General features: G+C 38.9%; 1 protein-coding gene across 1 annotated transcript in view; it reads left to right on the top strand.

The window, feature by feature from the left end:
• LOC125120082 (guanine nucleotide-binding protein G(q) subunit alpha) overlaps positions 1-23,559 on the top strand; it is a 300,978-nt gene that overhangs the window by 217,594 nt on the left and 59,825 nt on the right. Inside the window, exons 4-5 of the mRNA XM_047767808.1 lie at positions 12,863-12,991; positions 15,858-15,987. Coding sequence (XP_047623764.1) covers positions 12,863-12,991; positions 15,858-15,987 — 259 coding nt within the window. The remainder of the gene's footprint in view (positions 1-12,862; positions 12,992-15,857; positions 15,988-23,559) is intronic.

Raw genomic sequence — 23,559 nt, 5'->3', positions numbered from 1 at the left:
TTGATACTTGTTAGATTTGTAGCTAATAGACTAGTTAGGTAAATATCGACAATTAGATAAATCACTTACCAAGAAAGATACAAATTGTTTATTAATCTTTACCAATGTTGCAGATAGGTAGCTCCATATGTATAAGGTCAAGAGGAGAAATTATTTAGAATTTACTGGAAAAAACAAACTCAGCAGGGTTTTGATTACCATCCAGAAAATTTAGCCCTGTTTAACAGTTTATCAGTTGATCGTAGGAACATGGAACATGTTTGAGACATGTTTGTTTATTTCAGTCTGTAGTCTTAACCCCGTTCCCCATACTCCATCTAATAACTTTTTACTGGAGTCAAACTAGAGCCAATAAGAATACTAAAATGATTTGAACTTTCCTTTTTCACTTTTATTAGCCAACTTGCCGATCGTAATAAACAATCAGATGGCTCAAAGTACAGGCAGCACTAGGAGAAACCAGGAGATAGGAAATTCCAGACAATGGATAAACAGTGTAGGATAAGTTTGCAGTTGGCTTTAATTTGGTGTATTCGTCCAGTTCTATTTAATGAAAGACTAAAAAAAGTACTGTAAGATGCTGGAGAGTTTTGTAGATTCTGTTATTAACTTTTTTGTTATTGGTTTAAAAAAAACCCTGAGGGCTCTGAATATCTTTAGATAAAGAGCACAATAAACAGATGGCTGTAAGGTTCTTTTTTTTTTTTTTCTTTTGCTGGTGTTCACCACCTGCTTTAATATACCCAGACATCAGGTCAAATTAGTTCACTGCCTACAGTACCAAAAGCTCCCTGACATTAGCCAGAGAACACAAGTCTCGGTCACGCTGGCATGTAGCGAGAAAAGCCCTCACACACTGCAGGCTTTCAGCAAAAAAACACTTTTTGTATCCGTGTTCACCTTCAGGGACCATCTGATCCCTAATCTTGCCTTACTGAAATTCCCTCCAAGGATTTCGGTAGGTCAGACACCTTCTGGAAATTTCCACATGCTCCACAATAAATCCAAAGTATATGAATAAATTAGCTTCAGAGCATAAGTCACATTTGGAAATAAATTCCAATTTCATGCTCAAATTTTTTTTTTTCTTTTTTGGCCGCCCTTAGGCACATGGAGTTCCTGGGCCAGGGATCAGATCTGAGCCACACTTTCGATCTATACCACAGCTGTGGCAACACTAGATCCTTTAACCCACTCTGCAGGGCCAGGGATCAAATGTGTCCTGGTACTACAGAGGGGCTGTAAACCAAACCCTTTGCACCAAAGTGAGACCTCTCATGCTTACATTTTTAATTTAATTTTAAAAGGCACAAGGAATTAGAATGTTGAATTTAAAATGCAAAACACATTTCCGAGTTAGGTTATCATATCCACCTGATTTCAGGCTGAATCCTTCTTGAAGACATTCCTGACTCATGAGCCAAATACTTGAACTGAAGGGTGTGTTGGCTGTGACTCTCACAGCCATTCTACCTTTATTCTTTATCTGATGATAAAAAAGAAGTGTAAGTGTACTACAGGCTTTTAGAAGCAAGCAAGACATTGTAAGATGAGACCATTGGTTCAAGGTCCAGCCTTCGAAGGAATTCCCTGTGCCATTCCTCACCTGTGGGGTTTGGACCATATCAGACTTGCCTCACACGCTGGTATGTGATCTGGAATCTCTAAACTCTAAAATCCCTTGATTCTGTAACAGTAGACTGCCTTTACCTGAGAAACGATTGTCCTTTGCAGTCAAGTGAAAACCTGGTACCTAGAGTTCCTGTTGTGGCTCACTGGGTGAAAAACCTGACAGAGTGTCCTTGAGGATTTAGGTTCAATCCCTGGCCTTGCTCAGTGGGTTAAGGATCGGGCATTGCTGTGAGCTGCAGAATAAGGTTGCAGATGCTGCTTGGATCTAGTGTTGCTGTGGTAGGTAGAGTTGCTGTGGCCAGCAGCTGCCACTCCAATTTAGCCCCTAGCCTGGGACCTTCCATATGCTGTAGGTATGGCCCTCAAAAAAAAAAAAGAGGAAAAGAGAGAGAAAGGAAGGTAAAATAAAGGTAAATGAGGTAGGGGTTTTCAGTTGAACTCTTTAGGAATAATTAGGTTTTAGGTATGTCTATCTAAAATAGTTTCTCCAAAAGTTCCTGTTGTGGCTCAGTGTGTTAAGAATCTGACTAGTATCCATGAGGATTCGATTTGAATGCCTGGCCTCACTCAGTAGGTTAAGGATCCAGTGTTGCCATGAGCTGTGGTGTAGGTCGCATATAGATGAGGCTCTGATCTGGCATTGTGTGGCTGTGGCTGTGGCTGTGGCTGGAAGCTGCAGCTCCAACTCCAATTTGACCCCCAGCCTGGGAACTTCCATATGCCACAGTTATGGCCCTTAAAAAAAAAAAAAAACCTGTTACCCTAAATTTAACTGGAAATGTAATGAGCAGAGAGATTATTCTCTGCAGAATCAAAGTACTAAAAATGCTATCTGGAGCTCAGAAGAGAGTACTGATCTTGAATGTGTATGGGTTTTTTTTTGTTTTGTTTTGTTTTTGTCTTTTCTAGGGCTGCACCTGCAGCATATGGAGGTTCCCAGGTGAGGGGTCTAATTAGAGCTGTAACTGCCAGCCTACACCGCAGCCACAGCAACTTGGGATCTGAGCTGCGTCTGTGACCTATACCACAGCTCACGGCAACGCCAGATCCTTAACCCACTGAGCAAGGCCAGGGATCGAACCTACATCCTCATGTTCCTAGTCAGATTCGTTAACCACTGAGCCACGTCAGGAACTCCCCTGTTTGTTCCTTTTTAAAGAGCGACAGTAATAACATGAATTGTCCATTTTTGACCTGAATGACATATTCTGTTTTTACTTTCTTTTCTCTAATGAGCTGTATATCCTAATAACCTTTTGCAAGAATAAAACAAAACCAAACCTGGATTTGTCTTCCACAGTGAACTCTGATAATTCTAAGACTTGGTCTCTATTATTCCTTTTTCAGAATGCTTGGAGCCATAAGAGAGGGTAGGACTTCGATAAACCTAACCACTCTCTCACCTTCGTTAGAGGGATGCAGTGAGGCAGGGGCAGGGAAGGACTCGAATTGACACCTGTTTGTCATTCATTCACTGTGCTTGAAGGGTACTCTCAGTTTGCTGCTTGCTCACATTTTGGCAGAATGTTTGCATGTTCAGGAGTTTGACCTCTTCTTTGCAATCCTTTCCATTGTCTACTCTGGATGACATTGTACCCAGCTGAAACCAGAGGTGCTGTTACTACAGAACAGGATTGGAAAACCTGTAGGCCAAATTCAGATTGCTGCCTGTCTTCATAAATTACATTTGATGGGAACATAGCTGAGCCCATTTGTTTATGTATTATCTATAGCTGGGTTTGTGCCCAGTGGTAGAGGTGAATTGTTGCAATTCACTGTATGGCCCAAAAAGCCTGACATATTTACTATCTGATTTTGACCCCCCACCCCCTCCAAAAAAAAAAAAAAAAGGAAGAAGAAAACAAATTGCAGGGCCCTCTCAGGGAAGAAGACTGAGTATTAAAAGGCAACTAGCACTCTGCTTCCACTTCTGGCGTTTAGATAGAATCTACCATTTGGATGCTCTGAATTAACACAGAGACTGGTTTTAGAGCACAGAGGGGATGAATGGCCTGCAGTACTTCAGCAGCACTCCATAAATACTGCTTTGCATAGTAAAACTTGAGATAGGAAGTGAGTGGCAAAGAGGTCTCAGTTGTGCTCCCTGGCAGCACCTCTAAATGCCACTCAGAGGATTTTGAGTACCAAAAATGGCATAAATGACCAGAAATGTTCACTGTGTGGACTTGGCTCCAAGAGCCAGGATTGTGTCTCATATGTCCTGGCTTTTGCCTGGTTGCAGTCCCTAGAGCCCCTGGTTGAGGTGAGTGTAATGGGATTTGCCAATCAGTAGAACCAAAGGTAGGACTGACTGACTGGCCCCCCTACTGTGCTGGACCAAGGATAGAACCTGTGCCTCTGCAAGTGACATGAGCTGATGCAGTCGGATTCTTTCTTTCTTTTTTCTTTTCTTTTCTTTTTTTTTGCTTTTTAGGGCCACAGTTGTGGCGTATGGAAGTTCCCAGGCTAAGAAGTTCCCAGTCAAATCAGAGCTGTAGCTGCCAGCCTACACCACAGCCACAGCAACACGGGATCTGAGCCACATCTGTGACCTATACTGTATAGTTCACGGCAACACCATATCCTTAACTCACCGAGCAAGGCCAGGGATCCAACCTGCATTCTCATGGATGCTAGTCAGATTTGTTAACCACTCAGCCACGACGGAACTCCTGCAGTCGGATTCTTAACCCACTATGCTTCAGTGGGAAATCCCACATCATTTTTTTTTTTTTCTTTCGTGGTTCCTGCATAGTGCCTAGCACAATATAGAGAAACTTGTTGAATGAATGAGTAATAAAAGAGTAAGTAGATGATGTGTCTTGGCTGATTTCTTCCCACCTCTCTGCTCTCTCCTCTCCTGCCCAGTCGAGTCCCATTTGGTATGCACCGGGTAACTCGTCCCCCATGCTCTGCACATTCCCTAGTGACAGCCGTTCATAATCATCTCTCTCTTCTTAATGCATTCAGAGTTAGTGCCTCACAATTTGGCACTTAATTATTTCTTAATTGATTCATCTGTGCTATCTTTGCTTCCCAGGTAGCCTGATGTCCCTAAAGGCAAAGAATAGATATATATATTAAAGTATTTTGTGTCAACTCCGTGTGCCAACCCCCTCCCTCTCCAGCACACACAGTGATTTAAATTTAACATATAACAGATTTTCAATAAATGTGTGTAAATTAACTGAATTAAGCACTGGCATTGCAGTTCAAGACAGGCAGACTAGAATAAAAAGCAGCCTTCTGATGCTTCTGATATGTTTTAGAAGTATAAAAATTGTGTCTAAATTAGTCAACAGCTTTGAAAGTTATCATATAAAAGATGAATAAATTAACAAAGCCCAACAGGCAGATTGAAAAAGGCTTCTTCCTACCTTCCCTCATCTTTCTTCTCTCTCTATCACTCTGTTTTGTTGTTGTTTTCTTTTCACTCTTAATTACATGGTTAATTTGTTTCTGTGAGTGATGGGCTTTGGAATCTATTGCTGTGACCCAAGCCTGGCCCTGGCCCAAGTCTGCGTAACAAACATGTAGCTGCCCACTTGACACTTGCGATTTCTTTGTGTTAGATATTCTGGTCAACTGTCCATATATAAGATTCATAAGCTACTGAAACTGTGTACTAAATGTAGTGATAGGGTCTTTTTATGAGCTATTTACTTAAAAAAAAAATCCGATTTTCTGGGTTGGTTTAGTTTTTTGGCAAAGGAAACATGTGTTATATCCTACAGAATATTCTTCCTTGAGTAGCTTTCATAAACTGAGGTTGTAGCCTACCTGCTACTAGGTGATCTTGTTTTAAACCTGGAATTTTGTATTGAAAACAGATAATTTCTTATGAACAAATTCTCTGTAATCACAGTGTGCCAGGTGTCAAAGAGGAAGAAGGAACATTGATTTGCTCTCATGAGGTGAGTGCTTCAGGAGATGAAAGTTTTTGTGTAATGAGTAATCAGAAACCCTATGCAGCTAACCCACCTAACCAGATTACCAGCCAGGCTCATTTCAGGAGCTGGATTTACTAAGAGGAAGGAGGGACTTAGGTGGGTCTTAACATCCAAACCTGTATTTGACGCTCCCCTCAGGATGGCAATTTTACAGACCTGTTACTTAAACTTTTTTTTTTTTTTTTAAAGTTCACTTTGAGTTCCTTTTACTTTTTTCCTTATGAATTCTTGTGGTCACAGAGCAGCTGTACAATAACCATGTGTTTCTAGTTTCTCCTTAGATTCCTCTGCTTTTGACAGTGTCAAATAAGATCTCAGGCATGGTCTAGCTTTCCAGTCCCTCAAGACTGTTTCTCCTACAATGAGCTACTCTTAATTTTTTTAATGAAGTCGACCTAGTTTTTCTAACCTTCTTTTCAATAATTAAAAATGTGGAATTCTACCCGGAGTCATTTTCTGTGCCAGAACTTCATCTTAATATCTGGCTCAAACTGCTGATCTCTTATAAATACAGCCTCTGGATAGGACGCCCTTACAAAGGAGTTGAAGAACCTCAACGCAGACCCCGTAGTGTGTTACAGTAAAGGCTCCAAGGTGCTGTATTCACTTATCTTACTATGTTTGGTCTAATTTAAACCAAACATCGGAGATTTCTTTTTCTACTTAACCACCCACGGGTGCTTTCCCCATTTTGGTATGACAGATACTTTGATTAATTTTTTTTTTAATCCCAGCTGCAATGTGATACAGTTTACTTGCTGAGTCATTTCTAAATTTTATTCATGTTTCCTTTCATTTAAAAAAAACCTTGAATTTCTTGTTTTTATGCTATTCTGAGTTTATATTTCAATTATGGGTCCATTCATAGGTAGTACGGCTTTTTCTTTTCAATTTTAAAAAGATCTCAATAAGTTTTCATTTTATGTCAAACTGAAGTATAGATTAAATTTGAAGTTCAGCTCAAAACTTTTGCTGACAAACTGTTGTCAAAACGAAGGAACAATTGGAATCTCTTTTTAAAAACATTCAAAAGATGGAGTTCCTATGATGGCTCACCAGTAACGAACCTGACTAGTATCCATGAGGACTCAGGTTTGATCCCTGGCCTTGCGCAGTGGGTTAAGGATCTGGCGTCGCCATGAGCTGTGGTGTAAGTTGCAGACATGGCTCGGATCTGGTATTGCTGTGGCAGCTACAGCTCCGATTCAGCCCCTAGCCTGGGAACTTCCATATGCTTCACCCCCACCCCCCCAAAAAAGAAATGCCTATTTAATTTGATTAGTGCATACTGTTTTAGTGATATCCAAGCTTATCTCATATACTGTTAATCCTTTAAAGTAATGGATTATATCCCATTTCCGAATTTCTTTTTTTTTTCTGCAGCCAAAGATGATCCTGAAGTTAAATTTATGAAGAACTTAAGCGTTACAAGGTGTAATTATAAGCAAATGGGCTCATATAAATCAGTCCTGCTAGAGAAGGATGTTTTATGGATGATCACCAAAGATTATAGACAGTTCAACATGTTTCTAGAAAATGACTCTGTCCAAAATATACAGGCATTCATTCATTCCCTAAGAAACTCGCCTGTTTCTCCTCTTCATATAACCCTTTCCTTCCCACAGGTTGGTAAATTCCTTGCAGGCAGGGATCAAATCCTTGGAATCTTCATATGCCTAGCACCTACCAGAATGTCATGATCAAGGCGGTTATTGAATTTCAGGTGACTCTGCATTTTTTTTTTTATGGTAGGAAAGGAACTATGGAAATTTTACTAGAACGAGTCTCTGTTGCCATGCTTTTCACTGAGAACCATCCAAAACCTGTTTCTCCCATTAAAGAGACTGTGTCAGAATCCTCTATCAGTAAAATACCATTTCCATCATTTGCTCTGGATTAGAATGAATTCCTAGGCCTGAAAAAAAGCTTGATACTAATAGACATAAAAAGGATGTACAAATTATATCATTTTGTGGCCAGGATCTAAAGAAGAGCAGGAAGCACGTCTACTAAATGAAGTTAAATGGATGCTGCCTTTCCTTTCTGTGTTGTCTTTACATTTGTCAGAGGCATTTTAATTCAGAATTTCGTTCTTACATAATGCAGGCCAGTAGTAGCCCAGAGAATTAGTTATGTAAGGATGGGTACCTAACAACCCCCGCCCCCCACTCCTTTGTTTTCTCCTAAAAGGTGTAGCCTAACTACTATAGCATTTTCCATAAAATAGTTTTAGTTTTAGTTTGGGTCACATGTTGAATGTCTGCAGTGTTCCAGGCCCTCGGTTGAGTGTTGGTGACCAGTCATGGACAAAGGTCGTCATGGTGCTTAACCCCTTGGAGTCTGAGAGTCCTAACTGGGCAAATATCTGTGGGAAAATGTTGAGGATTTTTTATTAAATCAATTATGAAGTTACCGGTTATTAAATATCTCAAAACAATGACGTCATTAAATCTTCATGAATGGACTAGAGTAAGATGAGTTTAATCAACCAAACCTCCGATTTCCTAGCAAGTCTTCACGCTCGCAGACAATCAGGTAAGCCCCGTGTGTACCATGGAGCTTTCTCTCTCTGACATCAGGAGAGAGCTACTGCCAGCCACTTGTTACACATACATTGCCTTGGAAATGTACCTTGTGCCTGTCACCATAGCAACACCCTGAGAATGACCTCAGCAGCCACTCAGAATCATCCCTACAAAACAAATCACAGCTATAATTAACTCTCAGAATTTACTCTGCAATATAAATTTGTTCAGACCTCAGTGTTTCTTTGTTAAAGGTTAAATGAATGGAATAATCCAACATGAACCGCCCTCCATATTCCACCAAAGTTTCTCCCCCAAATATGAGGTGCTTTAACAGAACATACAATTCAGTTGAGACTATTCCATCATACCTCTTCTCAGAATATAACAAGGATCAACAAATGAGCATGTGCTGGTCTTATAGTGCCAGAACTCCATTTCCAAGGGAGTAGCATGGCTTTTTTCCCTAAGCAAATGTGAAATGTAGAAAGTGCTCTGAGTCCCTCTAAGTCCCCAAAGCCCAGAATAAGGGGGCCACATGGGGTTGGGGCTTATGCAGAGAGAGGCTCTCCACACTGGCCTCTCCTTGGCAGTGAAGAATGCTGGTTTAGGTTGCCTGCACATTTTGCCTGTTTCTCAAATTATCTGCAACCTATCTTCTGTCCTGGTGTAGCTTCTGAGCTGCCCAGACCTCCTGTAGGAGAAAATTATTTGTGGGTCTTTTGTTTGGTTGGGGAGTTTGTTGTTCTGTTTTGTTTTTCCAGTCTTGTTTTGGAGTGTTCTAGGTCTGGTCTAGTTCTGGTTCTGGATAATGTATATGACATCTATCAGACCTTGATATTGGTTCCTTTCAGTTTTGGGGTCTGTTAAACTAGATCAGTTTAACTTTTTTACTCCAAGTGACATGAACCTTTCTCTCCACCCTCCGACTGAAGCAAAACCAAAAGAATGTCAGGCAAGAAGTGGAGTTCAGGAGTTCCTGTTGTGGCTTAGCAGTAGCAAACTGTGGTATCCAATCCCTGGCTTGGTTCAATCCCTGGCGTCACTCAGTGGGTTAAGGATCTGGCATTGCTGTGAGCTGTTGTGTAGGTTCCAGATGTGGCTCGGATCCTGTGTGTCTGTGGCTGTGGTACTGTAGGCCAGCAGCTGCAGCTTGGATTCTGTCCTTAGCTTGGGAACCTCCATATGCCACAGGTGTGGCCCTAAAAAGCGGGAAAAAAAAAAGTGCAATTCGTATTTCCAGTTTTCAGAAATGTAGGGGATCTTTAATGGTCATTTCCTTGCCTTGAAATATGTTGAAACCTGGCAATAAACAGAACAGAGCCTGGCCAGCAGTAAACACCTGGTATAGGTTAATTGCTGTGCCACAGTTGTTAATCTCTCTGAGCTGTGGTTATATTGAAAAGGAGCAAAAGAAAGATGATGGGGGAAAATATTCTTGCAAGAACAAATGTTTTAGATTTTCAGCTAATATCGCAGCAGTGCCTGGGGTTCACAGAGAGACACCACTCACAGTATTTTTAAGGCAGCCTCTAAACTTGTGTCTGTGGCTTTTCAGTCACAGGTGTGTATCCTAATTCTCTCTTACTCCAGTGTGTTTCTTCCCAGAGCTCAGTTCAGCCTTCCAAATTGCAGTGAGACTAGCCAGGTTGCCACTGTGCAGTATGACAGGAAATTTCTCACTTTTTGTGCAGATACTTTAAATCCTCCTGGGCAAGTACACATATTTAAAAATGAAGTGGCAACAAGTAGTTTGTTTAGTTCATCTTTAAGAAAGAGAAGGCCCCAATTTCTCTTTCCCACAGGAACACAGGAGTGTCTGGTGTGCGAGAATTAGCCGCCTTCCGTTCTGACCCTCTGTGGATTGCGTTGAGTAGAAATGATTTATTGGCCAGTGTATTTCCAAACACGCTTGCCAATGTAAAATGGAAGTTCTTTGCTTCCTGTGGATTAAATTTTTGTATGTAGTGGTTAATTACATGGTGATCTTGCAGATTTCAAAATGTACCTTCAAGTTTTTCAAATCAGGAGCTAATAAATCAGAAAATTCTATCTATACAACATAACCAGCTTACTTTATGTTTATGAAGTGATAAGCTGGTTTATCTGTAGAATGAGATACAGATCAACTCCCAGAACATGGGCTTGGTTTTTGTTTTTGTTTTGTCTTTTAGGGTCACACCCGTGGCATATGGAGGTTCCCAGGCTAGGGGTCAAATCAGAGCTGTAGCTGCCAGCCTACGCCGGAGCCACAGCAATGTGGGATCTGAGCTGGGTCTACAGCTCACAGCAACGCCAGATCCTTAACCCACTGAGCAAGGCTAGGGGTCAAACCCGCATCCTCATGGTTGCTTGTCGGGTTTGTTAACTGCAGAGCCACAACGGGAACTCCCAGCTTGCTAATCCCATCAGACAACTCTAGGACCAGGCCAATATATTGACTAAAATTTGGGGTCCAGGGAGTTCCCGTCGTGGCGCAGTGGTTAACGAATCCGACTAGGAACCATGAGGTGGCGGGTTCAGTCCCTGCCCTTGCTCAGTGGGTTAACGATCCGGCGTTGCCGTGAGCTGTGGTGTAGGTTGCAGACGCGGCTTGGATCCCGAGTTGCTGTGGCTCTGGCGTAGGCCGGTGGCTACAGCTCCGATTCAACCCCTAGCCTGGAAACCTCCATATGCCGCGGGAGCGGCCCAAGAAATAGCAACAACAACAACAACAACAAACAACAACAAAAAATTTGGGGTCCAGTCCATTTTTACATTTCCTTCCTGCCTCTCAAGCCCATGTTCTTCTAGCCTCTCTCTCTTTTTTGTCCTCTGGCCAATTTTATAATAATTAAAGCTATCAAACTAGTTCCTATCAGTCAAGAGAGAGCTAATTGCCAGCTAGTGAATCATTGATGTGTTTGAGATAAGGCCATTAGAATAGTAATTAGTTGCTTTGTAGCAGAAATTTCCAGACTAATACTTTTTTTTTGTCTTAAAGAATTAATACAAAAAGGCACTAATTTATTTCTTTGTTAAAGTCAGACTTAGCTCTACTGTTCTATGATCCTTTATGAATCTTAAAGATTTAATATTTAATCTTATTATTTTTTTCAATACTCAGTTTCAAATTTAACAATATCATTGATATAGAAACACCACTAGTAAGAGTGATATTTAATTAATGCTAAAACTAAATCTCAACATAAGAAGTCATCCATCTGTTCAACACATAATTATTAAGCACTATTTGCCAGGCCCTCTTAGATACTAAGGTAGGAATAACAGTGGATGGGACAGTCCTTCCCCTCGGTAGGTCATGTCGACTGAGCGTGTGCCTTCTCTGAATTATAACATGCTCCACACCAGACATCCTGGATTACATGTCTCAGAACGCACTGCGTCTTGTTTGTGAGCATAAAGGTGTTAAGGATCTAACCTCTTCCATTATAGAACCTTTTTCTGTAATGGTTCTACCTTTTCTTTAAGTCTCATTCATACCTTAGTTACTTTCTCTATACACTCATATCTCTCTTCCATCCCCTCCAAGAACCAAAGAGAACATAATGACTCCTGGAAAGCACGAGGATGCCAGGCAGAGCAATCATTATTTACCTGTTTGTCATCAGTTACATCAAATTATGTAATGCTCAAATTTCAAATTATTTTTTCACTTTGAGAGAATGGAAAGTGAATGAAATATAACATTTTTGAAATATAGCATTTTGAAAATTACACTGATGGAGAACATATGTGTGGTTGGGATGGGTAGCACAAGCAGGTTTCTTTTCAATAACAGGACAATTCTGTATCCTGATTGTGGTGGTGATTGCAGGAATCTCTACATGTGATAAAATGTCATAGAAGTATACATCTCCTCAAAAAAATGTGTTTGTGTTTATAAAAATGGGTTAAATCTAAATAAGGTCTGTAGCTAAGTTAATAGTACTGGCTCAGTGTCAGATTCCTGGTTTTGGTAATGTACTACGGTCATGTAAGATGCTGTCCTTGGAGGAAGCTAGGCGAAGGGTAGGGGGGAATTCTCTGTAATATTTTTGCAACTTCTTGTGTGTCTAAAATTATTTCAGAATAAAAAGTTCTTTCATGGAAAAGTAAGCCTGTAAATTTTAAGTTTAGGTGTGGTGACTCTATACATAGGAATATCTGGCCTTAGGTATTGTAGCCTCAGTAACTAGAAATCTCGTGGCTTCACATTCATCAAGGCATGACTTAGGCCTTGGACAGAGTTTAGAACATGGTATGCTGCTGTCCTTTCTTAGGGGAATAAAGAAACACATTCCTGGAAAGGGCTCTGATGTTTGGCAAAAAGGCAAAAAAAAAAAAAAAAAAAAGGCATCCTGACCTTATGTGTAACTCTGTTATCTTTTTATTTATACAAACAACATTTATCTAAATAATTTTAAAACTATTTGTTTTAAACTCCTGCTTACTATCAGACTTGCTAAACACGGAGAGGGTAGGAGATTCTTTTAATACTTTTCTCCTCCCCCTTTACTGTTTTTTTGGGTTCTGTTTGGTAGGAAGAAGAAAAATGAGAAATACTGTGAACTAGGGAATCCACAGGTGGATAACCTTGCTCTGACTACCGGGAGGTTGACTGTAACCTTCCACTTCCCGCACTTCTCTACCACATTCTGGTGTTTTTCTTTCTTCTCTCCACTTCTCCCTTAGGATTCATTGCTGCCCTTCCGTTTTCATCAGCAGGCCTGTCCTGCTGGTGTCACTGATGTTCTTGTGTGTTTCCTCCTCCAGCTATCTCAATGACTTGGACCGCGTGGCCGACCCTGCCTACCTGCCTACGCAACAAGATGTGCTCAGAGTTCGAGTCCCCACCACAGGGATCATCGAGTACCCCTTTGACTTACAAAGTGTCATTTTCAGGTAGTAACCGACTCCATAAAATCTTCTTTCCAGGTCTTAGGCCTTAAGCATGTTTGGTGAACTCAGTAAATCCTGAAATCATGTGTAGACTTTAAAGCAATATCACCTTCATACCAGTTATTATCATTAGATACACAAATGACATCATGTGTCCCTGAAAAAGGAAGCAGAGGAAAGATCTATGGGCAGCTTTCTTATTTCAGACTAAATCACCAAGAAATCAAAGAAATCTTAGTTTGCTGGTGGTTATAAGTCACTCAAACATTGGTCCCAACTGAAATTTGCTGGGAATCATTTTAACTATGAGGACAGTGGGTGTATTTTTACATTTGTATAAGATATAAATGATCTTATAACCCAATTAATAATAGAAAGTATAGGCTGTCAGAAGCTTTCATGTTGTTTCCTTCAAATCATCTGGTACAATGCAGAATTTTTCAGTAGCAATAAAAATATGGGATGTTTTGTCTTCCTAAAATAAGTTGCTTGAAAAATTTCAAAATATATGGTTGTGAAAGTGGATTGATTAATATAGTCTGTATTTACATAGGAAAATAAAGTGACAGTTTATTACTTTCTCCCTCACTGCTGCTATGCTTTCTGGGCAATACTTCAGCAGAAGTAGTCTAATTTTTTTTAAGATGACAAAAAAATGATAATGATGTACTTTCATTTGCTCTCTTATTACACGATCACACACACGTACTTTTAGTTAGAATGCAAACCACTTGGTGCCTAGAGAAATGAAGCCATGTGAACATGTCTCTGGGTGTAGAGAGTTAAGGTTTTTTTGTTTTGTTCTGTAGTTTTGGTTTTTAAGGCCGCACCCATGGCGTATGGAAGTTCCCAGGCCAAATCGGAGCTGCAGCTGCTGGCCTACACCACAGCCACAGCAACACAGGATCCGAGCTGAGTCTTTGACCTACACCACAGCTCATGCCAGCTGCTCAACGCACTGAGTGAGACCAGGACCGAACCCATAACCTCATGGTTACTAGTCAGATTCGTTTTTCGCTGCGCCACACCAAGGACTCCCCAAGAGTTAAGTTCCTTAAGGGAGTCCATCCCACTTAAGACAGGCTCGTACAATACATTGGAATTGTGAAGTGGAAGTTCGTGTAACTGTGTCTACTGTGTAACTGCTGTGTAACTCTGATGAGCAGGCCCTCCATCATCCCTGCCAAAGCACTGTGTATTTCATTCTAATCAGTTTGATCTGTGGTTGCATCTGGCTGCCATAACCTACCCTAATAAACATATCCATGAAGTGAGTGACATTTTGGAAATGTTTCAGAGCTTCATTTTTTCATCAATAAAATGCTTAACCTTAGATGATCACCAAGGTTCCTTACAGCTCCAGCATTCTCATTTAAGTTCATAGTATTTAAAGATCGTTAATTTGAGACACAAAATTTTCTTCTGCTTATAACATTGTTGGAATATTTTCAGAAACAGCATTTCATGATGATTTCCATTTCCTCTTTGCTTTATAACTAGTAAAATTTGAAACCAGGTTGCTGTTACATCTTGGTTTTTTTTTTTCCTACATTTTGTGCACGAACTTTTAAAGGACACTCTTTGGCACTTCAATAAAAGTAATGATTTTGAAGAATAATTTCTTGTTACTGTCAAAAGCATCTTATATAGGGCTTAGTGTGGCACGATTTTATGGAATGAGGATTTCATATAAATGAGTGTATTATTCACTTAGCATCAGGGAAGAGCTAGTTAGCATTTTAATATTTCTAAAGACCTAAGAATTCTAGTTTTGATGTCTATAGTTCATAGGTCTCCCCAGATCCATTGTTTTGCCCCTCAGATATCTCTTTGATATAAAGCTTTTCTGAGCAGTCACTGGAAGATCCTTGATTTCTTAGTTTAGTTTTAATGCTTTGGAGGCAGGAAAATACCAGGAACAACTAGTTTTCATTAAACATTTAAAGCCCTCTCTCAAACTTTTGTACCTAAAACTCTGATTTGCTGAAAATATTTTCTCTTGTAAACATTGTGCACATTTTAATCAAGATACAGATTTAACAATTTGAAGAAGCTTGGATTCAATACCAAGCTTAGATATTTTCATATATAGATTAACGGTCAAATTAGTTGATGTCAGTGTTGACTCCTGGGCAGTAACTTAGCACAGAATTGATGTGAATAAACAAATACTTGAAATAGTTCAAATGGTGACCTCTTGTAGCATCTTAACATTTTATACACATCACTTCTAGTAGTTTAATAAGCTGATTTTGTGCCTAAGGCTAATTGCACCATGTTACCCAACATGACTGGACTTGTCCCAAATCATTTTCAGTGTTGGAAGGAAAAAACAGCCCCCAAAGCTTACACTGCTGATCAGGATCAGTGAGGATGTGTTTGCATTTAGCATCACACACCCATCTTGAAATATATAGCCTCTTCACCTCTTTAATGCATTTGCAGTCATTTCTAGCGTCTTTGAGAAATACATGAGGATCTTCATTCTCATTTTATTGGAAAAGAAAATGAAAAAGTATTTCCCATTAGAGCTTAACCCAAATAAAATTCTTTTTGTTTCTGACTCTTTTGTGCTTGGTTAAATAAAATACCATTTTTCTTGGCTTGGCATGGGAATTTTTTTTTTTTTTTTACAAAGTTATAGTTTTCATACATATCAGGTAACTTTCTAATAACTGCAATGATTTATTACCTAGAATGTCTTGACTTTATTAGATAACGGAAAATTAGTGGATGTTCAATAAGTATTAATTGTGACTTAGATGACCATTCTCTTTAGAGAATGTATTTCCTAAGTTTGTAAGTAAAGCTATATTTGTATTTAATTTTTCATTATGTGCTATTAATATGAATATTACTAACCTTGCAGAATGGTCGATGTAGGGGGCCAAAGGTCAGAGAGAAGAAAATGGATACACTGCTTTGAAAACGTCACCTCTATCATGTTTCTAGTAGCGCTTAGTGAATATGATCAAGTTCTCGTGGAGTCAGACAATGAGGTGAGTACTCTGTGGACAGACAGTTGATGATCGTTTTAATATCTGATACAAATAAATGATAGGATATGGGGTACACTGACTTCACAGATTTCTTGACTATTGATTTGGGAATTTTTAAATAACCAAAAATAACTCTCTGGTACCACGTGGTATACTCAGAAAAATAAGCTTTTTTGTCAGATGTCTGAGCAGGTCTGTTTGTTCAGGTCTATTGAGACCCTATTTGATACTTGTAATACTATGCAGAGGTGCCGAAAAGGAAAATAACAGGGAAAGCTCTAGGCTAATCTTTACATTGTTTTATAGCCTTCTTCCTACAGGACGGAGTTGGGAATGTTGGAGTGAGTCAGCCTGTTTTGTTTTGTTTTCATTTTGTTTAAATCATTGTTTGGTATGGGTGGGTCCCAAAGAGTCCTCAGGACCTCTTAGTAAATGTGAGTGACTTTGCAGCTGGACTCTAAATCAATTTGTTGTTGAGCCAAGAAGTGTCCTGGTGATGTGGCCTTTCTGCTCTTACAGAATTCTTATAGGCTATTGAATAGCTTTGCCTCTGTTAAGCACTGAGTGATTGGAAAAGTATCCTTGATATGCCTGTCTGGAAAACTAATTCATTGTTGTCATCTCCTCCCTATTGCATGAAATTCTAACAAGTATAAATATAGATTTTTAGGATGATAAAAGCTCCAGGGCGAGTCAGAGTTGATTATGGAGGATAATTAAGCGGCACAGAAAACTGTGACTTTGAGCTGGACTTCTGTGTGTGTGTGTTGGGGAGATGAAGAAGACACCATTGTTACCCTGTTAGAGGCAGAGTCAGCAGACTGACATGTCAATAGTGGATATTAAATATCCTTCTAGTAGGGTAGAAAATAAAGAATGAAGTGCAATATCCCCAAAAGCTAATTAAATAAGATCTGGCATATCAAAATATACTTTTAATTTTGTACTTTTTTTTTATATACAAGAATTCTGGCTCCTTGGTCCTTTTAAATATTTTCTTTTTCTGCAAGTGGTTAATACCTCCATTAAAATACATACCCAATCCTTTGTAGCCTTTCTTTTGTATGTAGGATTAATAAAGAGTTCATGAACCAATATCCCATATGTAGCTCAGTTACCTATTCATGCATTTCCAATCTTTCCTGGGTTACAAGTATGTGGGCTCTTGAACCAATCAAAGAAGTTATTTTTTTCTTTTTCATGATAGGCCTTTCTATTTAAGGAACTCCTTTTTAACAGAGAGATTTATCAGGTATTTGCCCTCTGTAGCTATAATGCAAAGTGCCTGAAAAGCATACTAAGATATATGAGAATCAGGTATCAAACTTGGACTTAAGCAATTGCCATTGGAATTTTAGCTATGATATCTCTATATGTATTTTTATCTTTATATTTGTATTTGTTCATAATTCTTGGGTGTAGTATTTTAAACATACTACATGTTTTAGGAATAGACATATGACAACACATCTGATTTCTTTGAATGTTGAATCAAGACAAAAAATACTTGAAGGGTTGTCTGCAATGAGCTGGGAACCACGATATGTAAAGAGATAAAGAAATGGAAAAAAATCAACTTTGTCATAAAGGACCTTGTAAAAAGATGAATGCTCTTGGAGTTCCCATCGTGGCGCAGTGGTTAACGAATCCGACTAGGAACCATGAGGTTGCGGGTTCGGTCCCTGTCCTTGCTCAGTGGGTTAACGATCCGGCTTTGCCGTGAGCTGTGGTGTAGATGCGGCTCGGATCCCGTGTTGCTGTGGCTCTGGTGTAGGCCAGTGGCTACAGCTCCGATTGGACCCCTAGCCTGGGAATCTCCATATGCCGCAGGAGCGGCCCAAGAAATAGCAAAAATACGGAAAAAAAAAAAAAAGATGAATGCTCTTGTCAGAATAGAGAGTATGGGGGGAGGAAGGCCTTAGTTATAAAAGTCATCATTTCTTTTCTTTAACTTGCTGTCCAGTGAAATAAAATATATGATATTTTCAGCTACCCAGAAGATGTAAGAAGCACACATAATTTTATTTATGTCTATATGTTTACATGTAGCTAGAGGGAAAGAAGTGCCTAATCAATACACATTTTATGCAAGATCATGCATTATATTCCTAAAGAAACATATTTTGTGATTTAATGCTAGTGAGTTTGCCAATTTAAAACTTGCAGCTCATCAGCTCTAGCACATAAATCCAGTTAAAGTTTCCACAACAACTTGCCATTCAGTGTATAGGCACTACATCCATCTAAAAATATTTTCCCAGTGTCTTTGATTCCTCTGGTGTGCCTTATGCTGCAAATTAAAATAATAAATCTATTGTTAGGACTCCCTAACCACTTGTGAATATTTTTAAAGCCTACCTTGTAATTATATGGTGTTCTTTTTCTCAGATGTCAAGTCAAGCCTGGTGGTAGGTAATATTGGAGATGATCTTAAGCATACTAAGAAAAAATACTGCCCATTAATTTCTTCATCCATGTTAGCCATGGACACTACTGTTGGTAATTAGGAAACACTGTCAGAAGTATTTTTTAATGTCAGATGTAGTCCATTAATCTTTTTTTCCCAGTTCTATTAATATATGAAAATGTCATTGCCTCTCTACTGTCTTAAATCATTAAGAGAACTCAGAACTACAGAATTCCCCTTTCCCCATATTTTCTGATTTTGCTGAGACAAAGCTGAAATAAAGTCCATAAACATTTTGTCCTTGATTTTGAAATCCGATGTCCCTTGATACATATTTGTGAGAAAAACCTGGGAATTGATACCAACAATCTCCCTTTTATCTTGGAGAACTGTGGAAAATGCATTGCAGACCATAAACAGAAGCAACAAAGGAAAGTATTGTATTTTAGATTATTGCTTTTGCTTTTAAATATTTTAAAACGTTTTGAGTTAATCTTCAAACTTTTTATGTAGATAGGCTTTTGTCTGTCTAGATTCTCAGTCTTTCAAGAGCTTGGGGAATGAATTCCTTTATTTTTTTTTTCTCCAAAGAAGGAAATACATTATCTAATAGTGGGTGATAATAATCAGGGTTGTAGAGCTAAATAAGTAGATTTGCATATTCTTTTTGGTCTTAGCTTCCCTGCGATAACACATCAGCACGGAGCCAGCTATTCTGCTGTAATTCTTTCATGCGTATATTCTTTCAGTGCCTCTGAAAGCCCAGAGCATACAATAAAGCATTTCAACTTATTGACATGTATCCAAACTCTGTCTTTCCGTCCTTGTTTTTGTGGTTTCTGATACATGAGTATCTGAGCACCAATACAAGGTTGTTTTTCAACTATTGATTCAGGGACTGTCTTAGAGCCCAAGCTTTTTATAGAATCCCAAAGTCTCGGCCCTTCTTTCTGCAATAGTTCTTTTTTGAATGTACACTTTGAACTTATATCAATCCTTTTGAGACGGTCACAACCCATTGGGTTTTAGTCTTATTAAAATATTGAGATAATTTCCCATACCCCAGGCTCTCCTTGGGACCAAGATGGATTCCCCAATGTTGGTTCCCATAAACATCTATCCTTCAAATCTGACTTGCAGTTGCTCAATTGATTTAAAAAAAAAAAATAGTAAAAGGAGAGGGTAGACATTCACAATATCTTAGCGCCTTATGCCTGTTCAAAACTGGTTTAAACTGTTGATCATTTCAATCTCCCTGGCTGACATCCTGTGAAGTGAGAAGATCAGGTTTGCTCAGGATGCAAGAATGGAGAGATTGAGACCCATGGCCAAGGTCACTCAGGGCTCCATTCCCTGGCCTTCTAGACCAGCTTCCTTTCCCCTGCTTCTCAGTGTCTTACAGAAGCTAGGGACAAACTCAGAGGAAAAGAAAGAGGAACTGTTAAAGGGGCCAAGAGCATAGAAGTAGAATGAAAATCCTGACCCTGCAGGAGTTGAAACCCCTCTCCTCCATCTCTAAGCTCTTGTTACACTCACAGTAGACCAGTCAGAGATCCTGTACTAGTAATTCAGAGTTCTAGTATTGCTTTTTTGGGTTTTGGGTTTTTTTTTTTTGTCTTTTGTCTTTTTAGGGCCGAACCTGCAGCATATAGAAGTTCCCAGGCTACGGGCTGAATCGGAGCTGTACCTGCTAGCCTATACCACAGCCACAGCAACATGGGATCCAAGTCATGTCTGTGGCCTTCACCATAGCTCATGGCAATGTCAGATCCTTAACCCACTGAGTAAGGCCAGGGATTGAACCTGTATCGTCATAGATGCTGGGTTCGTTAACCACTGATCCATGACAAGAACTCCTTGCTTTTGTGATTTTTAAACCATCTTAAAACAACTACTCTAAAGTACGTATTTTCTTCAGGTATTTCTCCTCTACTAAGTTTTAAAAGGAAGCCATTTTTGAAGTGATTAAACTACATCTAAAGTCTGAACATTTTTTTTAAAAGTGTGAAACATGTACTTTGTTCTTCTCTAAAAATCCCAAGAGAGGTTTGGGGTTTGTTTTTTTCAGATAAAATTCAGTGTTGAGCAGGGAAAACTGACTAAAAATTGAGAAGAAATTTGAACTCTGAAGGAAAAAGCTGAAGGAAATGTCTAAGTAATGGAAGTAAGAGCTTAGGTTAAGATACCCAGTCTTGATGGGACTGACCTTAGCCCTCTTTATCGACTCTTAATCAGATTATGAAATCAGAAACTACATCTTGCTCCTCAGCCTTGGTATACTTGTGTCAGAGTCATGGCCTGATTAACAAGAATGTTCCTTAAGGACGCCCTACTTTTTGTATACTTAACCCCTTTCCCATTTCCTCATTCCTTTGTTCATTTTCAGCCTCTTGTTTCTCTTTTAAACTCCTTCCCACACCCTTTTCATTCCCTGACATTTCTGATTCTTCATAATTTTATTATTTATTTATTTATTTATTTTGCTTTTTAGGGTTGCACCTATGGCATATGGAAATTCCCAGGCTAGGGGTCCAGTTGGAGCTGCAGCTGCTGGCCTTCAAAACAGCAACAGCAACACAGGATCTAAGCCATGTCTGCAACCTCCACCACAGCTCACGGCAACGCCAGATCCTTAACCTACTGAGTGAGGCCAGGGATTGAACCCACATCCTGGCGGGTACTAGTCAGATTCATTTCCACTGAGCCACAACAGGAACTCCCCCTCATTATTTTACACCTTCTTAATTTCTTTGTTCTCATTGTTTGAAGGAAACCAGAAGGTACCTTTCTGATCACCATTTATGAGTCTGAACCAGAGACCAGAACTTAGTACTGGTAAGGGTGCGGGAAGCAGACACACAGGGCACTTTTTGTGTAGATGATTATCAGAAATCTTCTAAAGATGTACATGGAAACCGTATTAGTGTAAGCTATGCAGTAGTTTTTTTTAGAAATGAGTTATATGAAAAATATTGTAAAATAGTACATTTGGTATAATCTAATTTCTTCAATCACAATGAATTACATATATATATATAAAATTATTATAGGGAAGGTTATTAGCCCCCCCCCCCCAAAAAAAGGAAAAGAATATGAAAGATTTTAAACCAAGACCAGAGTGACGGTCATTGTTGCCAGGTGATAGCATTACAAATAACTGAAATTATAAGTGTTTTAAGTAAAATAAAGTAAGAATGTACATTGGAACTTTAGGTCTATTGGATCAGTTTTGACCATTTCTCTTTTGAATTATCTATCTTTTTTTAAACTGATTTGTAGGAGTTTCTTATATTCTTGGATATGAGTACCTAAAAGTGTGTACTGCAAACATCTCCCACTTGGTGCTGGCTGTTTATTCTCTTAATGGTGTATTTTGGTCAACAGAAGTTGTAAATTTTAATATAGTAAAAATCTACCAGGTTTTCCCTTCATATTGTATCTTTGTGTGTATACCTCCACTTAGTTGCACACACATAGTAGGATAAAACAAATCACCTGAAAAATCTTGATGAAAGGACAATAAGGATTGGAGGGTAAGATTAAGAATTAAAATACAGATCACACAACCAGGTACTTTTCCTGGTGGTAGTCCACAGATTTAGTCAAACATCTCTGAGCAACCAATAAAAGAAAGTAATCATGGTCTGTTACAAGGTTCACTCTTGTCTATTAAAAAAAAAAAAAAAATAGCTTCTCCTGGTGCTGAGCCCTCCGAGTGGCTTTTCCTACAACTTTGAACAGAGATGCTTCAGAAGGTAGTAAGTTACAGCCACGATAATACCCCTCCAGGAAACCAAGTATCAGAATTCATAAGAATTCTGTTTCTTCAGCTTCCCTCAGTATAAGTTAGTGCCATAATATCAAAGTTTGTGCTGGGCCAGTAACATATAGCTTAATTTAAGAAAGTTTGTGATGGGTCTAAACACATAGCTTAATTTAAGAATAAAACTGAGAATAGCCACAGAAGTGGATTCTACTTACCTTTGTTTTTACAAACTGTTTCTGAGATAAAAGAGACTATAAAATGATAGAGAACTGAAAATTTTTGACATATTTGCTTTAAATCTTTTTTTCACAGAAATAAAGTGGTATAGATACAATTAAAGTCCTTGTGTAAACTTCCCTGATTTGTTTCTCTCTCTCCCCAGAAGTAGCCATTAGCCTCACATTGACATTTATAATTCCTAAGCCTATTTTTCATATTTTTATTATATGTGTGTGTTGATAAATCATTTGCATGACTGTAAATTATATTAAAATGATTTTATTTTGCATTTTGTCCTTTTTAAAATTCGGCATTATTTTTGAGCTTTTTTTCATGTTGCCACTCATGGCTCTAATTCATTGATTTATATCACGTCTCGATCCATTATGTGAAGACTATATGTCACCTGCTTCTCAGCCAGCCAGGTTGCTTGTAATGTAGACAACCTTTTCCTACTTTTACCTGTTCTCTCCTTTATCCCAGTGCCCAGTGGAGTTGTGTCTTTTTTTTTTTTTTTTTTGCTTTTTAGGGCCACAGCTGCAACATATGGATATTCCCAGGCTAGGAGTCAAATTGGAGCTGCAGTTGGCTGCTTATACCACAGCCATAGCAACACCAGATCCAAGCTATGCTGCAGCCTATGCCACAGGTCAGATTAACCCCACATCCTTAACCCACTGAGCAAGGCCAGAGAGCACACCCGTATCCTCATGGATACTAGTTGGGTTCATTACCACTGAGCCATGATGGGAACTCCCCTATCCTTTTTTAATTGATATATACAAAATATTTAAAATATCCTGGTTATTACTGGTTGCTGGTTATAGACATAGAAATTCTCACTGCATGGTTTGTCCTTTCACTTTATCTTATAGAATATTTTTAATATTAATGTGGTCAACTTACTCATTGCCTTTATTGTTTGCATTATTGTATTTTCTTCAGGAATTATTCTTATTCCATAGATATGAAGATATATTCTTTATTTTCTATTAAAGCTTACATAGTTTTTGCTTTTCACATGTTTTCTATACACCTATAATCAAGAAGTAAGGATTTAATATATTCTACCTATATTTCTGTTTAGTTGACCCAGCACCATTTATTGAATAGTAAGTTCATCATCCATCTCCACTGATATTTTCGTACCTTTTTAATTATGAAATATATACTAACATAG

Source organism: Phacochoerus africanus, chromosome 2 (genome assembly GCF_016906955.1).
Source record: "Phacochoerus africanus isolate WHEZ1 chromosome 2, ROS_Pafr_v1, whole genome shotgun sequence".
NCBI classification, from domain to species: Eukaryota; Metazoa; Chordata; class Mammalia; order Artiodactyla; family Suidae; genus Phacochoerus; species Phacochoerus africanus.
This window is presented reverse-complemented; position numbering and strand designations above follow the sequence as displayed.